The 27,728-nt window shown below is 48.1% G+C and overlaps 1 protein-coding gene across 1 annotated transcript; it reads left to right on the top strand.

Annotated features, from left to right (window-relative positions):
- Nucleotides 1-4,328: 4,328 nt before the first annotated feature.
- LOC146355487 (vomeronasal type-2 receptor 26-like) lies at nt 4,329-26,773 on the top strand. Its single transcript, XM_084829901.1, has 2 exons — nt 4,329-4,482; nt 25,803-26,773. The coding sequence occupies exons 1-2, from the start codon at nt 4,329-4,331 to the stop codon at nt 26,771-26,773; spliced, it is 1,125 nt and encodes a 374-aa protein (XP_084686027.1).
- Nucleotides 26,774-27,728: the final 955 nt, after the last annotated feature.

Genomic DNA, 27,728 nt, shown 5'->3' with positions numbered 1-27,728 from the left:
GTCCCAGTATTGGGGGAAAAGGTGGAATATAACAATAACAATAACAATAACAATAACAATGGGAAGAGGGACCATGGGCACCACCTTGAACTCCTATGAAATAAAATAGAGAAATGGTTGTCGCCATAACCTGATTTTATTTATTTATTTATTTATTTATTTATTTATTTTATTTGTAATTCACCATTCTCCCCATAAAATGCCACTCAATTTTACTGACAATCATTGGTAAATAAAACTTGATTAAAACAATGATACAACAAATACATTCAAGCAAAATTAAAAATGCAAGCATAATGGAATAAAAACAGCATCCAACTGAAGAGACCTGCAGACATGCCGAACGCCTATTCGAATGAAGATGTGTTTGCCTCCCACGATAAGGACAGCAAAGAGGGAGCCAGCCTGGGGCCTCTTGGCAGGGAGTTCCACAGCCTGATTTTGGAATTGACTTACCAGTGTCAATGTGTCTGGGAAGAACACAGGTTGCGCATGAGGAGAAACAACTTGCCTGGCTACTCTTCTTCTAGATTGGAAACTGATTGCTCCCTTTCATATATGTTCCCGAGAAATACCACCTACAGTAAAGCAGCACCACTTCCTAGAACAGCACCCCATCTTCTCATAAACTAGTTCAACATATATTTTGATCAAATCTACAGTGCAATTGTTATGCATCCTTACTCAGACATTCATCTCACTTTGCACAATGGGGCTTACTCCCAGGGAAGGATCTTTATGATTTCAGTCTAAGATCTTTGATGCTTCTGCACGGCCTTCTCCAGCACTTGACTGGACATCTACCCTGGCATTGTTATTAAGGGCCTCTTGTTTGCAAATGGTTATGTGCCTTGTCATTAGGAGAACTCCTTTCTACAAACCCAATAATGCTGGGGTCATCACGTATGTTGCATGAGGCTTAAGGCTGGAATTAGCATGTAGGCCAAACTTATGTAAAATGAAATGCAATTTTTTGCATCTCACATCCACATTTTTAGGAAGATCAATAAATGCCAGGGAAGGGAGACTAGTTGGTACATGACTCCAAAGGGAGAGGGAGGGAGAGTGCAAACATTACCCTCTCTGTCATGGTCCTAACAGAAACTATACTCCCCCCCCCCCAATAAGGCCCTCTGCATTGGAAGGGAAGTTCCCATTGGTGTTATCAGGAATCTAGTTCCAAGAGTAAAAAGTAGAGATTCCTATTGCCTAAATCATGTAAGAATTGTTAAATGTTTTAAAGGAATAAAGGTTACAAATCTGATGACATCTGTATTTGTTACAGTATGAGAGAAATGAGGTACAGGTCCGTCCTGCCCTTCTTGTTTGCCATTCATGAAATCAACCAGAATCTGAGGCTCTTGCCCAATGTCACCCTGGGATACAATGTGTATGAGAACTATTTCAGTGGAAGAATGACTTACGAGGCCATGGTAGACCTGCTGTCTGTTGGGGAGCAAAGTGTTCCAAACTTCAGCTGTGGAAGACAGGATAACCTGCTGGCGGTCCTTGAAGGGGCCGACTCCGAAATCTCCACCAAGATTTCAACCCTGCTGGACATCTACAAGATCCCCCAGGTATGTGAATGGGGGCGAGGGATGTAGGCTGCATCTGCTTCTGCTTTGCCGGAGGAACCCAGATGGTGGCATTTTGGGTTTTAAGTTTGGGAGATAGGCAGTACCTTCAAAAGAACTCAACATGGTTTGAAAGAGGTTTTACTATCCTTATTTCTTTTGTTCCCCTGTCACCTCTGCACAGGGGAGTTTGAAACAGTACAATGAGTGCAGTGAGCTTTCAGTGTTTGATAATGGGTTGAATCCGAACTAAGGGTGCTTCCAGATGGAGGGCTCCTAACAGTAGCACTCCAAAGTCATTCTGCAGCTATTTGGACTGTTTTTTACTTAACATATATCATGTAGTTCAAAAATAATAAAAACGAGAAGAGTTAGGGAAACATGGGAGGGTTACAAAATGAAGGCATTCATCACTGACAAAGCTGGCCCCATTCTGTTTGGACTGATTTGGAGCCAGTCTGCTATGAGTAATTACAGAATCCTCATCCAGGCTGGGGAATCTGAGGCTTCCTGCTCCCACTGACTATCATGGATATTTGTAGACATAATAGCACCTCAGGAGATGTTTATGCCTGTCAAGTGCGAGAAAAATTGGTGCAGGATTTTCTGTGCTCCTCGTCTCTCTCTCTCTCTCTCTCTCTCTCTCTGTGACTTTTGGTATTTCTTTCTATCAAATGGGAACTGCCAGAATTGGTTTATTCCTTGGCAGATATAGATGAGTTTTGCAGGGATAGTTGCTGCTTCAGAAAGGATTGAACACATTTGGACATTGTGCAAAAGTAGCCTTGACATTTTGAGGTTAGCCCTATGATATCCACCGATGAGAAAAACAGGACAGCTATGCTGAATCACAGCAAAGGCCTATCTAGTCCAGAAAAGGCCTTTCCAGTCCAGGCCAACCAGCTGTCTGTGGGAAGCTGACAAGAAAGTTGTGATCACAACACTCTGCGCTCATATTCCCAAGCAACACATATGCACAAGCAGCCTGCCTCACTACTGGAGGTCATAACTAGGGATGTACGGACAGTGTAAAATTTGCTCCTTATGTGTTTCGCAGATTGCCAGGTACCTTTTGCTCCATCGTCTGCCCACAGACAAATGTGGATTATTTTTGTTTTGTCATGCAGAAAAATCTGCAAATAATTACGTAAGCATTTACATAAGTATTTACATAATTTACCTCAGTACATAACATTTTGCGTATTGTCCCCCATTCCATTCAACATTTTCCTGTGAATATATATGTGTAAATTTTGAGAAAGTTAAAAAAAATCATCCGAACGTCCATGGACTCCATGTGGCCTGAGGGGGGTTGCTCTGCAGCAGATTCCGCAGGATGGATTCTTAGAAATCTAAGCTCATTTTAGTCGGTCTCATATTTCTCCAGCATCCCTAGTCATAACTAGATGTCATGATTAGTAGCCATTGATAAGTTATCAGCCATTAATTCATTTAATCCCCTTTTAAATCCATCTAAGCTCCTGACCAACACAACATCTTGTGGTAGTGACATCCATAGTAAAAGTACATTGTGTGAAAAAGTAGTTTCTTTAATCTGTCCTGAATCTCCCAGCATTCGGCTTCATGGCATGACCCTCAGTTTCAGCAATATGGGACAATTTTTCTCCCTATCCATTTCCTCCACAACATGCATAACTTTTTACACCCCTCTCACCTCACTCTATAAACACCTTTTATTCTAGGCATATGTAAGGCCTTGGGCCTGAACCAAGCTATCAGTAGTTTTAGAGGGGCTTAGATGATCCATAATGCTCTCTGACTTTGGTTCAGTTGGCTGCTGTTTTCCCTAACAGGCCTCTTGATTAACCAGGATGAGTCAAAAGTCGATAGTGCAGCCTCAGCACATTCCATACTGATGAGCTGGAGTGTCTTATCAGGATGTGCTTGGGAAGTGAAGCTTGTTTGCCCTAAAGCTGCAGGTGTCTATGCTGGGAAAGTTGTAGATGAATGCTAAATAATGCTTGCTGTTGTCATGCTGCCTCACTGCTAACATGTATGGTATGAAACCCATTTTACCCCATGGCTCTGGGTTCAGAGAAGCTGTCTGATCCAACCATTGGGTACACTTGTGTGCTGATTGTACTCAGTAAAGTACTCCTTGTAAGTAAACCTGGATGTGATTTATCACTATCTTCGCACCTCTAAATGAAGAGGCTTACTGCAGGAACATACAATTGGCACAGCAAGCAGGGTGCCAAGAATATTGCTATGTTCAGATTCAAAGGGAAGGGGGATGCATTCGTTGGCATGTTAAACTGACTCCCAGGCTGTCCATAGTTGGAGCTGTGGAGTCCGGTCGCAAAGCCATCGGCCGTCCTGAGCGGACTGGGAGCATGCCCAGAGGTCAAGAAGGACTGCATGCCAGTGGCTCTGGAAACTGCGTTCAAATCTCTGCAGCTGGAAAAGTGGTCAGCTAAGGAGGTGCAGAGTGCAGGAGCTCTGTCATGGCTTGTGCTAACAGCATTGCAAACTGTCAGGCAGAAGGAGTTGGAATGGAGAGAGGAAGCAGAAAAGCTCAAGGACGAGCTGGAGAAAGAACAAGATTTGAAGATGTTAATTAGAGAAATGTTGAAAGACAGTCTGGCCTCCAATGAGGCATGGGAGTGTGAGGCTGAAGATTTAGCCATTAGACTGATACGCTGAGCTCAGAAGAATTGCCCAAAGACTGCTGCAGTGTGCAACATCATCACCTCACCTGATCGGGATGAAATCCCTAAGAAGTGGAAATGGAAGATGAAGACCTGGGAGATGAGGTCGAGGAACAGGATGAAGATGAAGAAGCAGCATCAAGGGCATGGGCTAGACCCCTCTTACAGTGGAAAGCACACCAGAGGACGGTCCCAAAGCAGAATGAAGCAGAGCAACCATGCTGAAGATCTCAGTCAAGGTAACAGTGTTTAGCTTTGCACCATTCTAGACTTTCATAGAGCCTGTAGCTGCTGAGCATCAGCTATATGATTTCTGAGCAGTGTAACCAATAAGCTTTTGCCATGGGATTCCCTGCAATAAAGAAATCTCATGGATTTGGGTGTCCAGTGTTGGACTGCCTGAGTGTGTTCGGTGCACTGAAGAGATCAAGAAACTGCACAGCGTATTCCTGGCAAGCCAAAAACGCTACTACAATGCTCCTGCAAGCTACAACAAACCGTGTAAGCTGGGAGACCTAACCTGTTTGAGAAGAAAAGAAACTATTGTAATAGCTGTCCTCAAAAAAACAGCGAGATCTGCATAGCTGTCTGGCTGATGCTGTGAATTATGTTACAACTGCAAAACGAAGACTGTTTTCCTGTTTGAGACCCCAGCGGAAAAAAGCTTTTCCTGAGTCATTTGTTGCCCCTGACAAGGCAGAGATTTGGTTGCCCTGTACCTCACCGTGTCTTGTGTCAAACCTGGGATTTACAAATACAAACGAACTGTGAAGCTCCACTTTCAAGTCCTGCAAATCTTCCTGCTGCCTCCCAAAGAAGATGGAGGGCTGCATGAAGAATGCAAGTATGAGGCGACCCCCATCTCCCTGCAGCATCCTGAGTTTGGGCACTTTGTTTCTGTGTGCCAAGTTGAGGGAGAGGGAGAAGAAGGGGGGTGCCATGTTGTGAATCCCTGGCTAGCCTATTTAGTGATGGATAGCCGCAAGAGTTTTCCCCTCACTCAAGCCTCAGTTTTCTTGGTCCTCGTTTGAGAAGCATTAAAAGTACAATTGTTCCCTGGCTGTTAAGAGCCTGGCAGTTCAGAACTGCCCTTTAACTGTAAGTTTACTTTTGCAAAGGGGAGGGGATCATAGCCGATTATAGTGTGTAAAGCCACCTGAACAGCTTTAAGAATGAGAGCCGATATAGATCTCTGCTTTTCTCCTTGCAAAAGAGATGGTTTTGTTGTTTTTAATGTGTGAAATAGCTTAGATTTAGATTTCCAAGGAGACCCATTGAAAGCTCAGAAGCACTGGCAATGTCTTTGCAAGCTCCCTAGTTTAGACAGTCACTTCCCCTCAGCGATCTCCGAGCAACCACACTGAGAAAGTGTGAGGGGAGGGGAGTACATTTTTAGAGTAAAGAGGCACTATGAGAGCAAAAATTAGGGGTGGACGAAAGTCACTTACCTGTCCTCGAAGCTTGTTCGCGGTGGGGGAGAGGCGCTTCGCTGCTCCCCCCGCGAAGTTCAGGCTGGGGGGGGAGGCTTCCCGCCTCGCCCGGCCAACATTCAGGCCAGGGGGGAGGCTTCCCGCCTTGCCCGGCCAAAATTCAGGCCGGGGAGGAGGCTTCCCGCCTCACCCGGCCGCGAACTCAAAAGTTGTTTTTTTTTTTTTTAAACGCCCCCTGATAGGCTACGTGATGATTAACGTAGCCTATCACGGCTAGATCTGCAAAGTCAGCCATGATAGGCTATGTTAATCGTCACGTAGCCTATCACGGGTGACTTAAAAAAAAAAAAAGCGCGTACACAAATGGCGGCCCCCATAGGGAGCCGCCATTCGCATTCCTTATTTGGTCGCCGTAGTCTACGTAAATCTTTACGTAGACTACAGCGACCAAATAAGGAACGGGAATGGCGGCTCCCTATGGGGGCCGCCATTACCCGTACGTGCTTTTTTTTTTTTTTTAAGTCACCCGTGATAGGCTACGTGACGATTAACGTAGCCTATCACGGCTGACTTTGCAGATCTAGCCATGATAGGCTACGTTAATCATCACGTAGCCTATCAGGGGGCATTTTTTTTTTCTTTTATTGCAATGGTGGCAGCGGCAGCCGGTCGAAAGACCGGCTGCCGCTCCCGCCCCGCACGAACACCCACCGAACCTCCGGCCGGACCCGCCACCGGGAGGGACATTCGGCAAAGGTAAGTCCCGTCCCGGGGGGGGGGCGGGGGGCGGAGAATTTCTCCCCAAAATGTGTTCGTGGGGCCGAACACGTTGGCGCTCGGCCCCCTGAAGTTTCAGGGAGAAATTCTCCGCCATCCCTAGCAAAAATAATGTCAAGGCCCAGCTTCAGTAATGCAGTGAGGCCTTGTAAGTTATAGCCATGATTTGATTAGAAGTAGCCTGGAAAGGCTTAAGCGTATTCAGTTTTTAGAATGTCAGAGTCTGTGTGAGCTTATCTCTGTTAGTGTTCTCAGAGCGGAGCCAGGGGGAGTCACCAAACTCCCTGTCTGCTGCTGGTCTAGCCTTGGCAGGAAGGGAGGCTGGAAGATGTCTGTGTGAACCTGACAGAGGCAGAGTGGGATTTGTGAAAAGTTGCCCAGGTTGAAGCGTCACTGCTGGAGAGCTGAGCAGTGCTGCTCTGTTTAGACAGAAGCTTTGCTGAAAGGCTAAAGGCCCTTGTCTGTCAAAGGATATGGAAGGGATGTACAGACACATTTTCTCTGTTAACCTGACGCAGACGCATGGAGCCTTTGCTGGAAACTAGGGATGGACGGAACACTTACCTTCCGTTCCATTCTGTTTCCGCTGGGGGGGGGAGGTGCTCCGTCCCTCCCCCTGGAATCCTCAATGGGGGGGTGGTGCTTCATCCCTCCCCCCCAGAATCCTGCCTGGCCAGGTCTGCTCCGCGGCCAAGCCGCGGAGCCACTGCCCGGCTCCCGCAGCCTGCAGCTGGACATCCAGCCGCTGGGCAGCCTGCAGGGACACAAATGACAGCTGTCGTAGCCGCCACCATTTGCGTCCTTGTACTTAACCATGATAGGCTACGTAAATATTTACGTAGCCTATCACAGCAAAGTAAAAAACAAAACAAAACGCGTACGCAAATGGCGGCGGCTACAGCGGCCGCCATTTGTGTTTGCTATTTTTCGCCATTCTAGCCTACGTAAATATTTATGTAGGCTAGAATGGCTAAAAATAGCGAACGCAAATGGCGGCCGCCATAGCTGCCGCCATTTGCGTACGCTGCGCCCAGTCGGGAACTTTGGACTGTTAAAGACTTGCCATGAAAGTACTGTAGGGCTTTTCATAGACTTGAACACTCGTTGCTGTGGATTGTGCGTCTGTGTTTGTAGTCAGCTCAGCGTATGGCAGGCTGGGTTCGATCTATGACTTTTGGACTTCCCTCTTCCAGAACTCATGCACCGTGGAGTTGCCGATGCGAAAGTGGTGGCCTAGAATTCTTTGCATGTGTGAGCATGCCCTTCCTCTGATCTTGATGGGCCCAGCCGGAGGAGCAATACGATTGCTGGATCTGCTCCATCATGCCTCACCATGCAAGAAGTGTTTTCCAGTCATAGTGTCACATGTCCATAAAAGTTTGTTGTGTGCATTTTATGATTTCTTAAATACTACATGTTATTTGCAAACGTCTTTACTGTCAGTTGCAACCCCAAATGACACTGAGTGTGGTTCCCAGTAGTTTTGATGTTAGTGCGACCCATGGACAGAGCCTTCAGAGTTAACACACAGAAGGCAAACTAATCCATGAGGATCAGAGAGGGGTTTGAGCAACTACATGGTAGGATGGCTTACCCCCTTAAAGGTGTATGCCCCAACATGGCCATTAGTGTGTTGGGAACAAATGAGACACAACAGAGTAGCACCATGCTTTCAACAACAAGTGGGGTTCAGTAGCGGGTGCCAGACCATACATGCATGCCCTGGTGACAATGCCCATGGATGGGTATGCACAAAATGGGAATGAGCGCATTACCTGGCATTAACTGGGCTGCCCTGAAAAGAAAAAGCATGGCCGTGGTTGGTCCCAGGGTGGATTGGAAGATGCTCCCTGGGACTGCTGTGGGGTCCCTATGGGTTTGTGAATACCTTGCAGAGCCCTGCAGTAGGTAATTACAGAGCTTGGAGGGTGAAATGGCAACAAGACCCCTTCAGTCCAGCTGATTATGCCTGGAGCTTATTACCTGGGGGTGGAGTAACCACAATAATGTACAAAGTGAACATTTTTGGAAGGGTGATGAACAACACTGCTGAGGCACTAGAAGCCGTTGAGTAGGGATGGTGGAGAATTCCACCATGGATTTCAGTGAGGCCGAATGCACTGGCATTTGGCCCCCCAACACCCATGTCGGAACGGCCTCCCACCCCTCACCCCCCCCACGGAATCCCCCCGCTTACCTGGGGCGGATGTTCCGGCAGCGGGAGCTCTGGCGGCGGCTCCGGCAGCAGCAGCAGCGGCAGCTGGTCTCTCAGCTGGCTACTGCGGACCAAAATGGCGGCCACCACGCCATTTGTTTAGCTGCCTTTGCCATGATAGGCTACATAAATACTTACGTAGCCTATCACAGCAAGCAAAAACAAAAAACCGCATACGCAAATGGCGGCGGTTACGGTGGCCGCCATTTGCATTCCCTTTTTTCCCGCTGTTTTAGCCTACATAAATATTTACGTAAGCTATTACGGTGAAAAAAGGGGAACGCAAATAGTGCAGTGGGTGCTATTTGCGTTCCTTTTTTCCCCGCCATAATAGCTTACGTAAATATTTATGTAGGCTAAAACGGCGGGAAAAAGAGGAACGCAAATGGCGCCCACTACACTATTTGTGTTCCCCTTTTTTCCTCCATAATAGCTTACATAAATATTTATGTAGGCTAAAACAGCAAAAAAAAAAGGGAACGCAAATGGCGGTGGCCATAGCCGCCGCCATTTGCATACTCGGGTTGTTTTTTTTCCGGAAGGCTGCCCAGCGGCCGGATGTCCGGCTACGGGCAGCCCCGGCTGGCGGCTCTGTGGAATCTCTGCAGAGCAGAGCTGGCCGGATCAGGATTTCGGGGGGAGGTGTAGAGCGCCTTCCCCCCACCGCGAATCATCCCGTCAAAAAGGTAAGTGACTTTCGTACATCCCTACCATTGGGATGGAGATGACAAGCATGAGGACTGCTGTTTTGCAGAACTGTTTGGCCTTAGACATGATTACAGTGGCCCAGGGCGGTGTTTGTGCCATGCTGCAGCAGCAATGTTGCCTGTATATTCCAGGACAAGGAAAGTGTGATAAATCACAGTGTCAGGGCTTTGTATGCACAAAGTGAGAAGATGCGTCACCTATATGGGGAGTCACTCTTTGACCCGATTTCAGACTAGTTTCAAGGAATCGGGGGAGGGGGGAAATGGGTGGTTGCAATAATTCTGACTGTTATTGGCTGCTTTATACATTCAAGTAGATATCAACCCCCTGGTGATCAAACGGCAGGGCAAAGAAGATCCGGCTCTCTGGGTAAGAAGAGATTGTGACATGCAGATTTAATTGCCCTTTAATCAGCTGGAGTGGTGGAATGTAACTCCTCAGGCCTGAACCGAGCTATCAGTAGTTTTAGAGGGTTTTAGATGTAGGGGTGTACAAACCCCACTCACCATTCCAGGTGGGGGTGTCTGCAGGGGGGGGATGTGATCCGTCCATGACCCCAGAATCCTGCGCAGCCGGCTCCACTCTGCAGTGAGTATGCAGAGCCGCCAGCAGGGCCCATCCGCAGCCAGACTGCCATCCACTGCCGGGCTGCTGCAGCTGCAAATGGCGGCCGGAATAGCAGCTGCCATTTGTGTCCCTGTGTTAGGCTGTGAAAGGCTACATATATATTTACATAGCCTATCACAGCAAAGACCAGGGATGCAAATGGCATAGCGGCCACCATTTGCGTCCCTGCGTTAGGCCGTGATAGGCTACATATATATTTATGTAGCTTATCATGGCAAAGAGCAGGGACAAAAATGGCACCTGCTACGCCATTTGCGTCCCTGCTCTTTTCGTGATAGGCTACGTAAATATTTACATAGCCAATCGTGGCCAAGGGCAGGAACGCAAATGGCATCTGCTATGCCGGATGCCATTTTGTTCCACAGCCTGGCAGCAGATGGCTGCAGAATGAAGATGACAACCTGGAGCAGCACCCACAGCCAGGTAGGGTCTGTCCCAGGGGGATTTCACGGGGTGGCGGGGGGTAGTCCGTTCTGCCACGGACTCCGGGGGGAGTCTTTAGATTCCGGCATCATTGGAATCTGTGGCAGATTTCTCCACCATCCCTACTTAGATGATCCATAATGCTCTCTGACTTTGACTCAGTTGGCTGCTGTTTTCCCTAACAGGCCTCTTGATTTACCAGGATGAGTCAAAGGTCAATAGTGCGGCCTCAGCACATTCCATACTAACAAGCTGGAATGTCTTATCAGGATGTCCCTGGGAAGTGAAGCTTGTTTGCCTTAAAGTTGCAGGTGTCTATGCTGGGAAAGTTGTAGATGAATGCTAAATAATGCTTGCTGTTGTCATGCTGCATCACTGCTAACATGTATGGTATAAAACCCATTTTACCCCATGGCTCTGGGTTCAGAGAAGCTGTCTGATCCAACCATTGGGAACATCTGTGTGCTGATTGTACTCAATAAAGTACTCTTTGCAACTAAACCTGGATGTGATTTATCACTATCTTGGCACCTCTAAATTAAGAGGCCTACTGCAGGGGCAATACAGCAAAACAGCCCCAGATGTTATAATCTATCCTCACAGACGACTTACTCCAGCCCATTCAGTTGCCCTTTTCTGCACCCTTTCCAACACTACAATATAATTTTTTAGGTTAGGCACCCACCATAAATTTTCAGTAGCACATTATGATATTGGGTGTTCTATTTACAGTAACATTTTCTAATTATGGAAAACAGAGAATGTTCCTTTTTCACAGCAGACACATACTGGATCAGCATTTTCATCAAGCTGTTCACCACAGCCCCAAGACCTTTTCCTTAGGGATGGCGGAGAATTCCGCCACGGATCTCGGTGAGGCCGAATGCCAGTGCATTTGGCCCCCTGAAATCCATGGCGGAACGAAGCCCCCACCCCTCCACCCCACGAAAGGCATACAGAACTGAGTCCCCAACCCATGAAAGGCCCGTGAAATGGTGCACTTACCTGCTATCATCGGCGCTGACTTGTGAATGGCGGTCGCCCTGCAGCCACCATTCACTTCCTGATCATAGCCGTGATAGGTTACGTAAATACTTACATAACCTATCACGGCTAATGCAGTGATGCCTTCTGTGTCCCTGCGGAGGCCGTGATAGGCTACGGAAGTATTTACATAGCCTATCATGGCAAGCAAAAAAAGAAACAATGTGTATGCAAATGGTGGTGGCTACGGTTGTCGCCATTTAAGTTCTCTATTTTTCGCTGTTTTTATCTTACATAAATATTTACGTTGGCTATTACGGTGGGAAAAAAAGGGGAACACAAGTAGCGTCCACTATGCTATTTGCGTTCCCTTTTTTCCCCCCACCATAACAGCCTATGTAAATATTTACGTAAGATAAAACAGTGAAAAATAGGGAAAGCAAATGGCGGCCGCCGTAGCCACCACCATTTGCATACACTGGTGTGGGGGTTTTTTGGCCTGCCATGATAGGCTACGTAAATACTTACGTAGCCTATCATGGCAGCCTGGCTGAATGCAAATGGCGGCCGCTATGGCGGCCGCCTTTTGTGTCCGCAGCAGCCTGTCCGTGCCCGGAACTCTGGCTGTGGACAGCCCTGGCTGGCTGCTCCACGGAGCCGCCATGGAGTGGAGCCGGCCAGGTAGGATTCTGGGGGGAAGGACTGGATCGCCTCCCCCCCGTCAAGGATTCCGCAAATCACATCCGTGAAAAGGTAAGTGACTTTCGTACTTCCCTACTTTTCCTCTGTCAAGCAAAGCTACCTCAAATCTCAGCAGCAGATGTAGGTGTGGTTTGCCTAGACTGGTGTGGAGGGTGTGGAAACTGCAGTTCTGCCTTTTTATGTGTTTCTCTAACCATCACCAATTCCATTTGTTTGCTTTGAGGAGCAAAAATGTGACTTGGCATACAGACTCCATCTGTGCCTGCCTTGTACATTTGTAGGCCAAGTTAGTTTTCTCTGAGCCAGATCATTTTACCTTCTGTGAAATGGGAAGGGGTGGCAGAATAAGCATTTATCGAGCTTTTTGAAATGCTCCAAAAATCCAATTGAAACCATCTTCTCATTTCAACCCATTTTGCAGCTGGTTGAAATGGGGAAATTTAATGTATCAGTGTTTATTTCCCAAAGAAATTCACTTTAGCCCAATAGATTAAAGTATGGAAATGCATATTATTATTTTTTAAAAACACCCCTCTCTCTCTTTCCTAGGTCAGTTATGGGTTTGTCAGTCAAGTTCCCAAGGACAGACACAACATCCCATTTGTATACCGGATGGTCCCCAAACCAGAACCTCCTTACCTGGGGATTGTCAAACTGCTCCTGCATTTCAGATGGACTTGGATCAGTCTCCTGGCTCCAGGCAATGACCATGGAGAAAGGTTCATGATAACCTTTCCACCTGTCCTCATTAAAAATGGAATTTGCATTGCCTTCTCAGCAAGCATCCCAGTGCTGGATAAGAGAAAAATGAAGTTCAGCATAATTTCCTATTTTATGGACACTCGGGTCAATGTAGTTGTTTTTCCAGTGGACTCTCAGATCATAATAACTCTAGTATTAATCATTCATAGAGTTGAACAGATCACAAAATCAACTGTGGGGAAAGTTTTGATTGCAACAGCTCTGCAGGACCTCAGTGTAAACTTGTTGTCCAAAATGGCTGATCTCCAGAACACCCATGTTTCATTGTCCTTCGTAATCAAAAAAGCCAGAAGGATACAACATGGCAATTTGGACTCATTTTTCATTGCTATCGAGCAGTTTGGGGAGACAGTATTTCATTGTTTATATTCAAGGGAGATGTTGTCTGTGAAAGCCTGGAAAAGATGTAGAGAAAAGGAGAACTGGGAGAACTTGCCCCAGGATGTGATTGAAAAGATCCTGTCTCAAGATTCCTACATTATTTACACTTCTATCCAGGCTGTGGCACAGACCTTACATGCTGCATTCTCATCTCGACTGAATGGTTTGAGGATGGTGGGTGGAGAGAAGCAGGCACTTCAAAGGGCACAGTCATGGCAGGTATTCCTTTTCCTTCACAGATGTTGCCTTCACCTGCATTTATCCCTCAACTTTCCTCCAAGGAACTCAGACCCATTTTTTTTTTTGTCCTCACAACAGTCCTGTAAGTTAGGTTAAGCTAGTGAGCTTCATAGTAAAAACATAGTGGAGATTTGAACTCAGCTGTGCGCAAGGATGTGGCAGTGGACATACTGTGGTATGTTGGGTGCCTCAGTCAGAAATCATTCTTGTTTTCAGCTTTTATTTTGAAAAGGTGTCCAGGAGTAAGCAGGGATTCCATGGCTGTATCACACAGACCACTACTCAGTGATCTGCCAATCTGGGCTAGCTGGGGTGGTATCAGATGTGGTGTTGGAGTGTCTTAAGGTCATTGTTTTACTTCAACATTCATGGAGAGGTTGCCGTGTTTGGACCGATTTAGGTCTTCATAGATGTATCCAGTGGAGGCTGGTGGCTAATTTGGCCGGGGGGGGGGAGGCAGAGGACAGATCAGCAGAGGTGGAACCAATGGGTCATGGGAGGTGGAACCATCTTTGTATCCCCAACAGCCAGCAACCCATATCACAGAAAGGAAGAACTGTACATGCAAGATAAGGCTGTATATGCTAAATAAGGGGTGGGGAAATCACAGCCACACAAAAGCACTATTTTGTACCCACATTCTCTTCTTCTAGAAACAACTCACATTCCACCAAGAATGATTAGTGAACAGTGCAGGGCAGGGGTGTTGTCACACAATCACATAAAATCATGATGCTGCCACGTCAAATGATGATATTCTCTGATCTGCACAGGCACAGCCATCTAGGGATGGCGGAGAAATCCACCACAGACTCCAATGAGACTGGATTCTTTAGAATCTGCCCCCCCCGGAGTCTGTGGTGGAATGGACTACCTACCAAACCCCATGGAATCCTCCCCCCTGGATGGAATCCCCTCTGGTCTTTGGCCGTCCAGTCTGTCCTCAGCTGCCCCAGCCATCCGCTGCCCCGTCTGCAGATGCAAATGGCAGCTGGTGTAGTGGCCACCATTTGTGTCCCTGCCATAGGCCATGATTTATTTATTTATTTATTTATTGCATTTATACCCCGCCTTTCTCCCTCTCGCAAGGAACTCAAGGCGGCTTACATTATCCTCCTCCTCACCGTTGTATCCTCACAACAACAACCCTGTGAGGTAGGTTGGGCTGAGAGTCTGTGACTGGCCCAAAGTCACCCAGTGAGCTTCCATGGCCAAGTGGGGACTAGAACCCGGATCTCCCGGCTCCCAGTCCGTCACTCTCACCACTACACCACTCTCACCATGAATTTCATGATAGGCTACATAACTATTTATGTAGCCTATCATGAAAAGAGCAGGGATGCAAATGGCACAGCAGGCGTCATTTGTGTCCCTGCTCTTTGCCGCGATAGGCTACGTAAATACATAGCCTATTGCGTCCTAAGACAGGGACACAAATGGCGGCCGCTATGCCAGCCGCCATTTGCGGCCTTAGCCCGGCAGTGGTTAGAAGTCTGGCTGTGGCTGGCCCTGGCCAGCAGTTCCGCAGCCTTGCCGTGGAGTGGAGCCAGCCAGGGAGGATTCCGGGGGGGGGAGGGATGGATCGCCTCCTCCCCCAGTGGACACCCCCCAGCATATTGGTGAGTGGGGTTTGTACACCCCTACAGCCATCTAAAGGACATGATGGGCCCCAGGGTGGCCGTCTGCAGTGAGCCTCTTACTCTGCCCTGATACTGAACACATACACAACGCACAGAGAGAGAGAGAGAGAGAGATCCCTCTGTTTTTCAGTTTTGTATAATGGGATGATGGTGACCTGGGAGTGGTGGGAAAATTGTGTATTTGTCATGTAGAGATTAAGGATGGGGGAGAATTTCTCCCCAAAACTTCGGGGGGCCAAGTGCCAACGCATTTGGTCCTCCGAAGTTTCGGGGAGAAATTCTCCGCAAATAGCGTTGCCCTTATTTTTGCCGTAGTCTACGTAAATCTTTACATAGACTATAGGGACCAAATAAGGAACGCGAATGGCGGCTCCCTATGGGGGCCGCCATTTGCGTACGCGCTTTTTTTTTTAAAGTCACCTGTGATAGGCTACGTGACGATTAACGTAGCCTATCACAGCTGACTTTGCAGATCTAGCCATGATAGGCTACGTAAATCATTACGTAGCCTATCAGGGGGCTTTTTTTTTTTACTTTTCTTTTGAAGTTCGCTGCTGGGGAGACGGGGAGCTTCTTCCCGGCCTGAATTTCGGCCGGGCGAGGCGGGAAGCCTCCCCCCTGGCCTGAATTTTGGCCGGGCGAGGCGGGAACCCTCCCTCCCCGGCCTGAACTTCGGGGGGAGAAGCGAAGCGCCTCCCCCCCACCGCGAAGCAAGCTGCGAGACCAGGTAAGTGACTTTTGTACATCCCTAGTAGAGATCACAATCTGGTTGGATTTAGACACTCACATGAACCTGCAAGGCCGGGAAAGACCATGTATGCACATTCACTTGAATGGCCTGGAGGAGTTGCTGCAGATTAGAGGTCCACCTATGCAGAGCCAAGAGGTACAACAAAATTTCCTCTTTACCAAATGTGTGTTTTTCCCATGTCATTCCAGCTTCACCCTTTCCTGAGAATTTTCCAGCTTTACAATAGTTCCATGGATGGAGCTTATTTGGATGAGAATGGGGAACTGGCATCCGACTTTTATATTGTGAACTGGGTGGTGTTTCCCAACAAATCCACTGCTAGAGTGGAAGTTGGGAGTATAGAGAAACAGGCCTCCTCTGAGATCAAGTTCACCATTGATCAGAAGGCCATTGGATGGCCCAAGTTGTTGAACCAGGTGGGAAAAGCTATTTGTTTCCATTGATGCCTTTTAATGTCTCTTCCCACACAATCCTATACAGGTCTAAGGCAAAGTATGTCCCATTGAGTTCAATAATATTTGGTCATTAAGTTCAGTGGAGCTTACTCCCAGGTACGTCGGCATAGTATTGCAGCCTTAAGCTCTAACAGTTCATTAGCTATTGTACATAATGCTTAAATAATGTGTGATTTCCAAATCCATTAATTTATACTGAAATAACATAGTGACTATGAATAGAAAAGGTTTAGCATGAGCATGTGGAACCCTTGGAGTCCTGCTGTGAAGTATGCTAGGCCAGCGTTCCTCTAACTAGGGATGTCAGAGAATTCCACCACGGGTCTCGGTGAGGCTGAATGCCAGTGCATTCGGCCCCCTGAACTCTGTGGTGGAATGGCCTGCCACCCCCCACCCCCCCCGCGGATCCCCCCCGGGTACGAGACTTACCTGGGGCGGATCGTCCGGGTGGTGGCGGCTTCGGCGGTGGTGGCTGGTCTTCTGACCGGCTGCCGCCGCCGCCATTTATCTTGTAAAAAACAAAAAATGACGCGATAGGCTATGTAAAGATTTACGTAGCCTATCATGGCTGGGTTAAAAAAAAAAAAAAAAAACGTGATAGGCTACGTAAAGATTTATGTAGCCTATCATGGCTGGGTTAAAAAAAAAATGATCTGGGGGGAAAACAAACAAACCGCGTACGCAAATGGCAGCGGCTACAGCCGCCGCCATTTGCGTTCCTTATTTTTGGCCATCTTAGTCTACGTAAATATTTACATAGACTATGACGGCGAAAATAAAGGGGAACGCAAATAGCGTAGCTGGCGCTATTTGCGTCCCTTTTTGATTCGCTGTTTTAGCCTATGTAAATATTTATGTAGATTAAGACAGCAAAAATAAGGGACGCAAATGGCGGCGGCCGTAGCCACCGCCATTTGCGTACGCGGTTTGTTTTTTTTCCCCCAGAACCCTCCGCGGCTGGAAATCCGGCTGCGGACGGCTCTGGCCTGGCTGGGCCTGGCTGGCTGCTCCGCGGAGCTGCCGCGGAGCACAGCCGGCCACGGAGGATTCCGGGGGGGAGGAACGGATTGCCTCCCCCCCGTTGAGGATTCCTGGGGGAGGGACGGAACGCCTCCCCCCGCACCATCAGCATAATCTGCGGAAAGGTAAGTGACTTCCATACATCCCTACCTCTAACTCTTTCAGGGAATATTTGAAATGTCCCAAACTGTTGTGGGTGTTGTCAAAATATGGCACCCATGAGGGGGGTGCCCATTCACAAAATCCCTGTACTGGTGAGCATGGCCATCACGAAACACACATTGCACAGAACATAGAGGAGAGACTAGGAAAGCAGGATAGTGAAGGGATCGATCCCCTGCCTCCTATCGTGTATGCTGTTGTATGGCAATGTTTGCGTCTCCTGTGTAGGTCCTGGACCCAACATTGATTTAAGGCATCAGTGTCCTGTGTGAATGTGGTGGCTCTGTGTGTGTGTGTGTGTGTGTGTGTGTGTGTGTGAGAGAGAGAGAGAGAGAGAGAGATTTAAGCTTCTCTCCCCCCGCCCCGGCTGTCTTGAGTGTACTTTGCAATTGTTTTTGTTATATCCACCCTATAATACTTCATTATTTTACAACCCCACGACCCCACACTCTCATCTTTGCAGGTATGCTTTCTCATACTTAATCCTCTGTGCAATGGGAATCACTGTTGGAACAGGGGAATCTGGGTTGAAACCAAAGTAATATTTTTGTGTGGATTGTTTCTGTTGTTGTTGCAACATACAGAAAGGTGGATTAGGGATGATCTGAGAATTTAATCCTCCTCCTTCTCCTCATTTTCTGTGACTGTGTCCTTCTCCCACCCCACTGTTTTGCATCTTTGATTTTAAAGTCACTTCAATCTCTGTGCAATGGGAGTTGTTGCTAAATCAAGAGAACACGATTCTGAAGGTGTGCTTTTGTGTGGATATGGGAATCCCCACCTACCCACCCACCCACCCACTTACTTAGCACTCATTATCTTAACGTTCATATGCTTCAGTTTCCCATTCCTGTAGATTTGGGTTGCTGGCTTTAATGATTCAAAAGACTGCTCTATCTCTGATAGCCCCCTGGCTTTGACTACGGCGTCCCTGCTCCCCACAACTCTCCCAATGTTTGTAGGAGGCACCAGCCTCAACTGACTGAAACGAAACGAGTTCTGGCTCCATCTCAGCATTCAGAAAAACTCAGTTTTTCTGAGTGCTGCTATGGACACTGGACCATACCAAGCTACCATACTGTTGGTCAATCCATCCTATTATTGTCTGTTCTGACTGGCAGTGATGTTCTCAGACTTCAGGGAAAGATATTTAACATCATCTGCTACATGATATTTTTGATTGGAAATGCCTGGTCTTGAACATGAGACTTTCTGCATGGCCAATATGGACTCCACCACTGAGATAAAATCTCTCTGCAAGATCTCTCTCCTTTGTCTTTCTTTCCCTCCTCAGGTGGAAGTATTGGACTATGCCCCAGTTTTCAGTTTTCTGAATTTAATCACCTCTTCACCCTCCTTAATTTTTATCTTTATTCTGGTATAATGTTTAACTAACAGACCAAATTTTCCTTTTATGCTTTTTCCATCTATACAACCAGTTTCAACCAACTTAAATATAACTTCCAGACTAACTAATTTTGGGGGGATGCTTCTTATCTCCTTGGATAGACTGTGCCATTTTCTAGATGTACTGAGAATTGTCAACCTGGATTTGCCAAGATGATTAAAGAAGGAGAGCCCATTTGCTGCTATGCTTGTGCCCCATGTTCAGAAGGAACAATCTCTACTCAGGAAGGTAGGAGATTCCAAAGCAAAGAGCTGTTCTTTGGGAATAGGGCACATATGCACTGACATGTTTTAGGGTGGGTTGTTGAAGGCACTGGTTCCTTTCTGGCTGTTCATATAGTTACTGATTAATGTGTTCACTAACTAATTTAACAAAGGGAGTTGAAAGAAATATCCTGAAGTACTGGAGTACCGGGGGGAAAGCAGCCTGCTTCCAAAGAAACCTTAAGTGCAGCCCCACATGAAGCTCACTGTAGTAATCCAGTTTTGTGGATACCAAAGCATGGAACACTATGGTCAAGCTACCCCTTTCCAAGAGTTGCCATAACTCTCTTACCTTCCAGAGCTGGTTTTAGGCACACCTAGCCACTGAAGACAACTGTGCCTTCATTGACAGTGCTAGTTCAATGCGCACTTTCAGACTACACAGCTGCTTCTTCAAGGGGAGGGTAACCCCATCCAGAGCAGGCAACTGGCCACATTACAGGACACAGGAGCCACTCACCCAGAGAATGACTTTGACTGGCATAGAATCCAATATCTCAGGCAAGGGCCTTTCCTGGATCTTCTTTATGGGATTCTTTTTCATTGGTGATGCACTGGGCTGACCTTATAGCCTTCTCCATTCAAAGCATTTTTCCAGTCACTGAAAACAAGGAGAGCCATGTTGGTTGACACCAATGGACCATCAAGTCCAGCATCTGTTCCCAAAGGGGCCAACCAGGTAGCTCTGAGAAGCTCACAACCTGGACCTGAAGGCAACAGTCATCTCCAGCTTTACTATAAGCAGCTGGTATGCAGAGCCAGCCTGCCTTAGTATCTGTAGGAGGTATGTGAGCATTTATTATTGTTTAATCAAACTATTTTGATCCTCCTCATCAGCAAGAAGAAAAAAAAGGCTCCCAGAGCAGCTTACAATGAATCAGGGAAATGTGGAAGCCACCATATAGCCATCTTGATTACAAGATACCAGCAGACCTAACCTGGATATGCAGCTGCACCGGGTGGATCCTGAGCCTGCTTCTGCCCCCGCCCACAGGTACTTAAGGCGGAGCTGCCAGAGGCAGCGCCTCGGCGTCACGCCAAGTGCGACGCTAAGTGCACACTTAGCATCGCACTTGGAGTCGCGTAGGATCTGAAGACCTACCCACCTGCCTCTCCAGAGACACCAGCAGCCACAATACCAGCAGCAAATAGCAGCAGCGGAGGGCAGCAGCTTTAAAGACAAGGGGAAAGGGGCAAACGTGGACTTTATCTGCTCCTTCTTAGCTGCTATTCTCTTTTATCTCTAATCTTTTATATTCTTTTAAACTATTGTGCATTTTATACCCTAACATTTTAATATGTGCCTGGGAGGACTATTGGGCAACTCAGGGGGTCGGGGAGGTGCTACCATAACTGTGGTCATGGGCAGGGGGAGGTATGGCATTGGGGGATTAACAGGCCAGCTGAGGAGAAGAGGGGCTAGACACCTTACAGCTGTCCCCTCTTCTGGTTCTTCCCCCAACCTGATGGTTCCTGGCAGCCTTACCAGTCTGCCCTCAGGTCTGGTGGTGCTGCTGCTGAATGCCAGGTCGGCCCAAAATAGAATCTCCCTCATCCATGATTTGATTGTGGATGAGGGGGCTGACCTGGCATGTATTACTGAGACCTGGATGGGAGAACTGGGAGGGGTCACTCTCTCCCAGTTGTGCCCTCCTGGGTACACGGTGCAGCACCAACACCGACTTGAGGGTCGGGGAGGGGGGGTTGCCGTGGTCTATAGGAATTCAATCTCCCTCTCCAGGCTTCCTGCTCATTCAAGTGCAGATCTTGAGTGTTTGTACCTTGTGTTGGGTATAGGGATGGCGGAGAATTTCTCCCCGAAACTTCGGGGGGCCGAGCGCCAATGTGTTCGGCCCCCCGAACAAGTTTCGTGGAGAAATCCTCCGCACCCCCCCGCACCCCGCACCCCCCCCCCGGGACGGGACTTACCTTCACCGAATGTCCCTCCCGGTGGCTGGTCCGGCCGGCGGTTTGGCGGGTGTTCGAGCGAGGCGGGAGCGGCAGCTGGTCTTTCGACCGGCTGCCGCCGCAGCCATTGCTATGAAAGAAAAAAAAAAACGCCCCCTGATAGGCTACGTGACGATTCACGTAGCCTATCACGGCTAGATTTGCAAAGTCAGCCGTGATAGGCTACGTGAATCGTCACGTAGCCTATCACGGGTGACTTTAAAAAAAAAAGAGTGTACGGATAATGGCGGCCCCCATAGGGAGCCGCCATTCCCGTTCCTTATTTGGTCGCTGTAGTCTACGTAAATGTTTACGTAGACTACGGTGAAAATCAGGGCAACTCTATTTGCGTTGCCCTTATTTTCGCCGTAGTCTACATAAACATTTACGTAGACTACAGCGACTAAATAAGGAAAGCGAATGGCTGCTCCCTATGGGGGCTGCCATTCGCATACGCGCTTTTTTTTTTTAAGTCACCCGTGATAGGCTACGTGACGATTCACGTAGCCTATCACGGCTGACTTTGCAGATCTAGCCGTGATAGGCTACGTGAATCGTCACGTAGCCTATCAGGGGGCTTTTTTTTTTTTTACTTTCGCGTTCGCGGCCGGGTGAGGCGAGGCGCCTCCTCCCCAGCCTGAATTTCGGCCGGGCGAGGCGGGAAGCCTCCCCCCCGGCCTGACTTTTGGCCGGGCGAGGCGGGAAGCCTCCCCCCCGGCCTGAACTTCGCAGGGGGAGCAGCGAAGCGCTCCCCCCCACTGCGAACGGCCTTCGACGACAGGTAAGTGACTTTCGTCCACCCCTAGTTGGGTACCCGGGACAGATTAGGGATTCTGTTGGTGTACCGCCCACCCCGCCGCCCATCAGACTCCCTGCCTGAGCTGACGGAGGTGGTCTCGGACTTGGTGTTGAGGACCCCTAGGATGATGGTCCTGGGGGATCTCAACTTCCATGCCGAGGCCGCTGTATCTGGGGCGGCTCAGGACTTCATGGCCACCATGACAACCATGGGGCTGTCCCAACATGTCATCAGCCCAATGCATATAAAAGGACACACGCTTGATCTGGTTTTCTCGACTGGGCAGGAGGATGGTGATCTGAAAGTGGAGGAATTAACATCTGTCCCTTTGTAATGGTCAGATCACTTCCTGCTGAGGTTTAGACTTCTGGCGGCCTTTCCCCTCTTCAAGGGTGGGGGACCCTCTGCAAGGGTGGGGGACCTATTAAAATGGTCTGCCCCCAGAGATTAATGGATTCCGATGGATTCCAGAGGGCTCTGCGGGATTTTCCTGCTGGTATGGCTGGTGCTCCTGTCGAAGCCCAGGTGGCTCTGTGGAATGCAGAGATGACTCGGGTGGTTGACATGATCGTGCCCAAGCGCCCTCTCCCTCTGAGCAGAGCCCGGCCAGCTCCTTGGTATACACTTGAGCTGAGGGCAATGAAGCAAGGGGGAAGACGGCTAGAACGCAGGTGAAGGAAAACTCGTGCTGAGTCTGACCGAACACAGCTAAGAGCCCACTATCGAGTCTACTCTGTGGCGGTGAGGGTGGCAAAGAGACAGTTCCTTTCCACCAGCATTGCATCTTCTCAGTGTCGTCCAGTGGAGCTTTTCCAAGTGGTTCACAGCTTGTTACATTCTGGGCCAGGGAGAGAGATGGTGGAACCCTCGGTAGCACGCTGTGACAAGTTTGCGCGGCACTTTGAGGATAAAGTCGCTCAGATTCGTCATGAATTGGACACTACCATTAATGCAGTTCCATTGGTAGAGGCGTTCAGAGCACCGTCTGGTCCAGTTTTATTGGATGAGTTTCAGTTACTGAGGCCTGAGGATGCGGACAAGGTGCTTGGCCAAGTCCGATTGACCACTTGTGTGCTTGACCCTTGCCCTTCATGGCTTATTAAATCAAACAAGGAGGGGTTGTCTGGCTGGGTCCAGGAGGTTGTAAATTCCTCCTTGAGAGAGGGAGTGGTGCCTGCTGCTTTAAAAGAGGTGGTAATTAGACCACTCCTGAAAAAGCCTAACCTGGACCCAGAGGATGTTAACAATTATAGGCCAGTGGCCAACATCCCCTTCCTGGGCAAGGTGCTTGAATGGTGGTTGTAGGACAGCTCCAGGCACTCTTGAATGAAATGTATTATCTAGATCCATTTCAATCGGGCTTCAGGCCTGGTTTTGGAACGTAAACTGCCTTGGTCGCCCTGTGGGATGACCTCTGCCGGGAGAGGGACAGGGGGAGTGCGACCCTGTTGATTCTCCTGGACCTCTCAGCGGCTTTCGATACCATCGACCATGGTATCCTTCTGGATAGGTTGTCTGGGTTAGGAGTTGGAGGCACTGCACTACAGTGGTTCCGCTCCAACTTGGATGGCCGATTCCAGAAGGTGGTGCTGGGGGATTATTGCTCTGTGCCATGGCAATTGTGCCATGGGGTTCCACAGGGCTCTATTTTATCCCCCATGCTGTTTAATATCTACATGAAACCGCTGGGGGAGGTTATCCGGAGGTGTGGGCTGAGGTGCCATCAATATGCGGATGACACCCAGCTCTACCTCTCTTTCTCATCAAAACCAGGTGAGGCAGTGGCTGTTCTGAATCAGTGCCTGGGAACGGTAATGGCCTGGATGAGCGCCAATAAACTGAAACTCAATCCAGACAAGACGGAGGTACTGTTAGCGGGTGGTGCGTCTGCCTGGCTAGGTGATATTCAACGTGTTCTGGAGGGGGTTGCACTCCCCCCAGAGCACTTTCTATCAGCTTAGGCTGGTATACCAACTATGCCCTTATCTGGACAGAGATAGCCTAGCTACAGTTATCCATGCTGTGAGAACTTCTCGTCTGGATTACTGCAATGCGTTATACGTGGGGCTGCCTTTGAAAACGGTCCGGAAACTTCAGCTGGTCCAAAATAGGGCAGCAAAATTATTAACAGGGACTGGCCTGCGAGTTCATATTACGCCAGTACTTTTCCAGCTGCACTGGCTGCCAGTCCATTTCCGGGCCTGATTCAAAGTGCTAGTGTTAACATTTAAAGCCCTTAACGGCTTGGGGCCAGGTTACCTGAAGGATCGCCTCCTCCCATATGTGCCTGCCTGGATCTTAAGATCATCGTCAGCGGCCCTTCTCCGTGAGCCCCTGCCAAAGGAAGTGAGGCGGGTGGCTACTAGGAGGAGGGCTTTTTCTGTTGTGGCACCCCGGCTCTGGAATAAGCTCCCTAGTAGGGATGTCAGATAATTTCTCGCCGAAACTTTGGGGGGCCGAGTGCCAACGTATTCGGCCCCCCGAAGTAGTTTCGGGGAGAAAATCTCCACACACCCCCACACCCCGCACCCCCCCGGGATTGGACTTACCTTTCCCGAATGTCCCTCCCGGTGGCGGGTCACAGCGGTGGTTCGGCAGGGCTTCGACAGGGGCAGGGGGAGCAGACAGTCTTTCGACCGGCTGCCGCCGCCGCCATTCCAAGAAAAGTAAAAAAAACAACATGCCCCCGTGCTAGGCTACGTGATGATTAACGTAGCCTATCATGGCTAGATCTGCAAAGTCAGCCGTGATAGGCTATGTTAATCATCACGTAGCCTATCACGGGTGACTTAAAAAAAAAAGTGCGTACGGCTAATGGTGGCCCCCATAGGGAGCCGCCATTCGCGTTCCTTATTTGGTTGCTGTAGTCTACGTAAAGATTACATAGACTACAGCGAAAATAAGGGCAACTCTATTTGCGTTGTCCTTATTTTCGCTGCAGTCTATGTAAAGATTTACGTAGACTACAGCGACCAAATAAGGAACGGGAATGGCGGCTCCCTATGGGGGCCGCCATTTGCGTACGCGCTTTTTTTTTTTAAGTCACCCGTGATAGGCTACGTGACGATTAACGTAGCCTATCACAGCTGACTTTGCAGATCTAGCCATGATAGGCTACGTAAATCGCCACGTAGCCTATCACGGGGGTGTTTGTTTGTTTTTTTACTTTTTATTTCGCGGCCGGGCGAGGTGAGGCGCCTCCTCCCCGGCCTGAATTTCGGCCGGGCGAGGCGCCTCCCCCCTGGCCTGAAATTCGGGGGGAGAAGCGAAGCGCCTCCCCCCCACCACGAAGCAAGCTGCGAGATGAGGTAAGTGACTTTCAAGCACTCCTACTCCCTAGTGAGGTTCGCCTGGCGCCTACATTGTATTCCTTTCGGCGCCAGGTGAAGACCTTTTTATTTTCCCAGGCATTTTAGCTTTCTAATTTTTTATCTTTGCTGTTTTAAATCTGTATTTTAGACTCCTGCACTGCTGCTAGATTTTATTGTGGTTGTATTGTTATATTAATGTTTTAATGTTCTATATATTTTAAATTGTTTTATTGTGTGTTGTTTGGTTTTAATTTTTGTGAACTGCCCAGAGAGCTTCGGCTATTGGGCGGTATAGAAAATAAATAAAAATAAATAAAAATAAAATAAAAATACTGAAATCTGTCATATTCTCTTTCCTAATTCATCTGATTTTCCCAGTCCTGGTCTCATGTTCGTCTTATGGCATATTGGATTTTACCAACTAACATATCTTTTAAACCAAGGATGGGCAGGAAGTAGATCTCCACATTGTTGGGACTTCAGTTTCTAGAAGAGTCAGCTAGCATGGCCAATACTCAGGGATGCTGGGAATTGTAGTCCAAAAACATTTTCAGGGCACTACCCTTTGGATGAGACAGGATTAGTGATGCTGCACCTGCTCTTCTCTTTTTCAGATGCAGATCATTGCAACAAGTGTCCAGATGATCAGCATCCAAACAAAGACCGAGATCAATGTGTTCTTAAACGTATAAACTTTCTCTCCTACAAAGGACCCTTGGGGATCATCCTAGCTCTCTGTTCCATTCTCTTGTCCCTAACCACTGGTCTGCTTCTAGGAATCTTCATTAAATATCGAGAAACTCCAGTAGTCAAAGCCAACAACTGCGACCTCACCTACATGCTCCTCATCTCCCTCCTGCTTTCCTTCTTGTCCTCCTTCCTATTCATCGGTCAGCCCCAGAAGGTGACCTGCCTTCTCCGACAAACTGCCTTCTGCATCATCTTCTCAGTTGCCGTCTCTTCTTTGTTGGCAAAAACTATCACAGTGGTGGTGGCATTTCTAGCCACAAAACCAGGAAACAGGATGAGGAAATGGCTGGGGAAGAGTTTGGCAAACTCCATGGTGATTTGTTGCTCCGGTGTTCAAGTGGGCATCTGTATGCTCTGGCTGGGAATCTCCCCTCCATTCCCAGACTCCGACATGCATTCCCAGGTTGGCCAGATCATCCTGCAATGTAATGAAGGGTCTGCTGTCATGTTTTATATTGCCCTTGGCTACATGGGCTTCCTGGCTGCCATCTGTTTCACAGTGGCTTTCAAAGCCAGGAAGCTGCCTGGGACATTCAATGAAGCCAAGCTGATCACCTTCAGCATGTTGGTGTTTTGCAGTGTTTGGGTGTCCTTTGTGCCCACCTACCTGAGCACCAAGGGGAAATACATGGTAGCTGTGCAGGTCTTCTCTATCTTGGCCTCCAGTTTGGGGTTACTGGGTTGCATCTTCATCCCAAAATGCTACATTATTGTACTGAGGCCAGATCTAAATAAAAAGGAGCATCTAATGATGAAACAAAAGGATTCCATATGATTGAAGTATACTTATTTTGTACAGCATGGTGACAATGCAAACCAATGTTCTTCCCTTGGGTGTGAATGTCTTTTCTGTACTATTCTACCAACTGTGTCTTCCTTCCAAATATACTGCAAAAATAATCTAGCTATTGTAAGAGATGGCTGGTTGGGCATTGCTCAGATTTGTCCAGCATGTCTGGCACTTCACCAATGTGGGGAAGGCTGATTTAGAAAGTGTAGAGTGTGACAGATTTGTTCTTGTCCGGCGATATCATGCTATAGGAGTTGGGTATCTAGTGATTACAGATCAGCAGATAATCATCCTATGCATATTCCAGGTCCAAAGGTGTGATCTTTGAACCATAGCTTTATTGGACAGCTAGACTGGTGGGGACGAGGGAGAGGGCCTTTTCTGTGGTGGCCCCCACTCTGTGGAACTCCCTCCCTAGGGAACTCCATCATGCCCCCTCTTTAATGAGCTTCCATCATGCATTAAAAACGTGGTTGTTCAGGCAGGCATTTGGGGTGGGTTAGGGTATTTTAGAAAATGTTTTTATTGCAGAATTTTATTGTTTTAAACTGTTTTATTGTATGCTGTACATCGCCCAGAATGGCTGGGTGACCAGCCAGATGGGCGATTAATAAATGTAATAATAATAAATAAATAAATAAAATATTGTAGTCCTGGTATTCAGGCACAGATTTTAGAAATTCAGGCCTCTGAGAGCAGGCATACATTTCCATTTCTTACGTCAAAATCTCAAGCCGTTTCTACATGAGTTACATCTTGTGATATAAGGGCATGGAACAAATACAAAAATACATTGTAGTTGCAAACAAAACAGAGTTTAAGCTCCTTAAGAATTATTAAGGAGCATTCCCTTTAAAGCAAAATATCTTACCCACATGGCATTTCTGAGCTGGGGGCAAAGTATTGTAGAGAAGTCATCTAGGGCTGCTGCCATTGTCCT

Source organism: Heloderma suspectum, chromosome 2 (genome assembly GCF_057233095.1).
Source record: "Heloderma suspectum isolate Gila_16-S chromosome 2, 16-S_ref, whole genome shotgun sequence".
Lineage (NCBI taxonomy): Eukaryota > Metazoa > Chordata > Lepidosauria > Squamata > Helodermatidae > Heloderma > Heloderma suspectum.
Note: the sequence above shows the minus strand (reverse complement) of the source record. Positions and strands in the feature narration are given on the sequence as shown.

Coding starts and splice junctions, on each gene's coding strand:
- LOC146355487 (XM_084829901.1), top strand. CDS start 4,329: ATGAAGACCTGGGAGATGAGGTCGAGGAACAGGATGAAGATGAAGAAG. Junction 4,483..25,802: donor TGCTGAAGATCTCAGTCAAG/GTAACAGTGTTT, acceptor AAACATTTTCAG/GGCACTACCCTTTGGATGAG.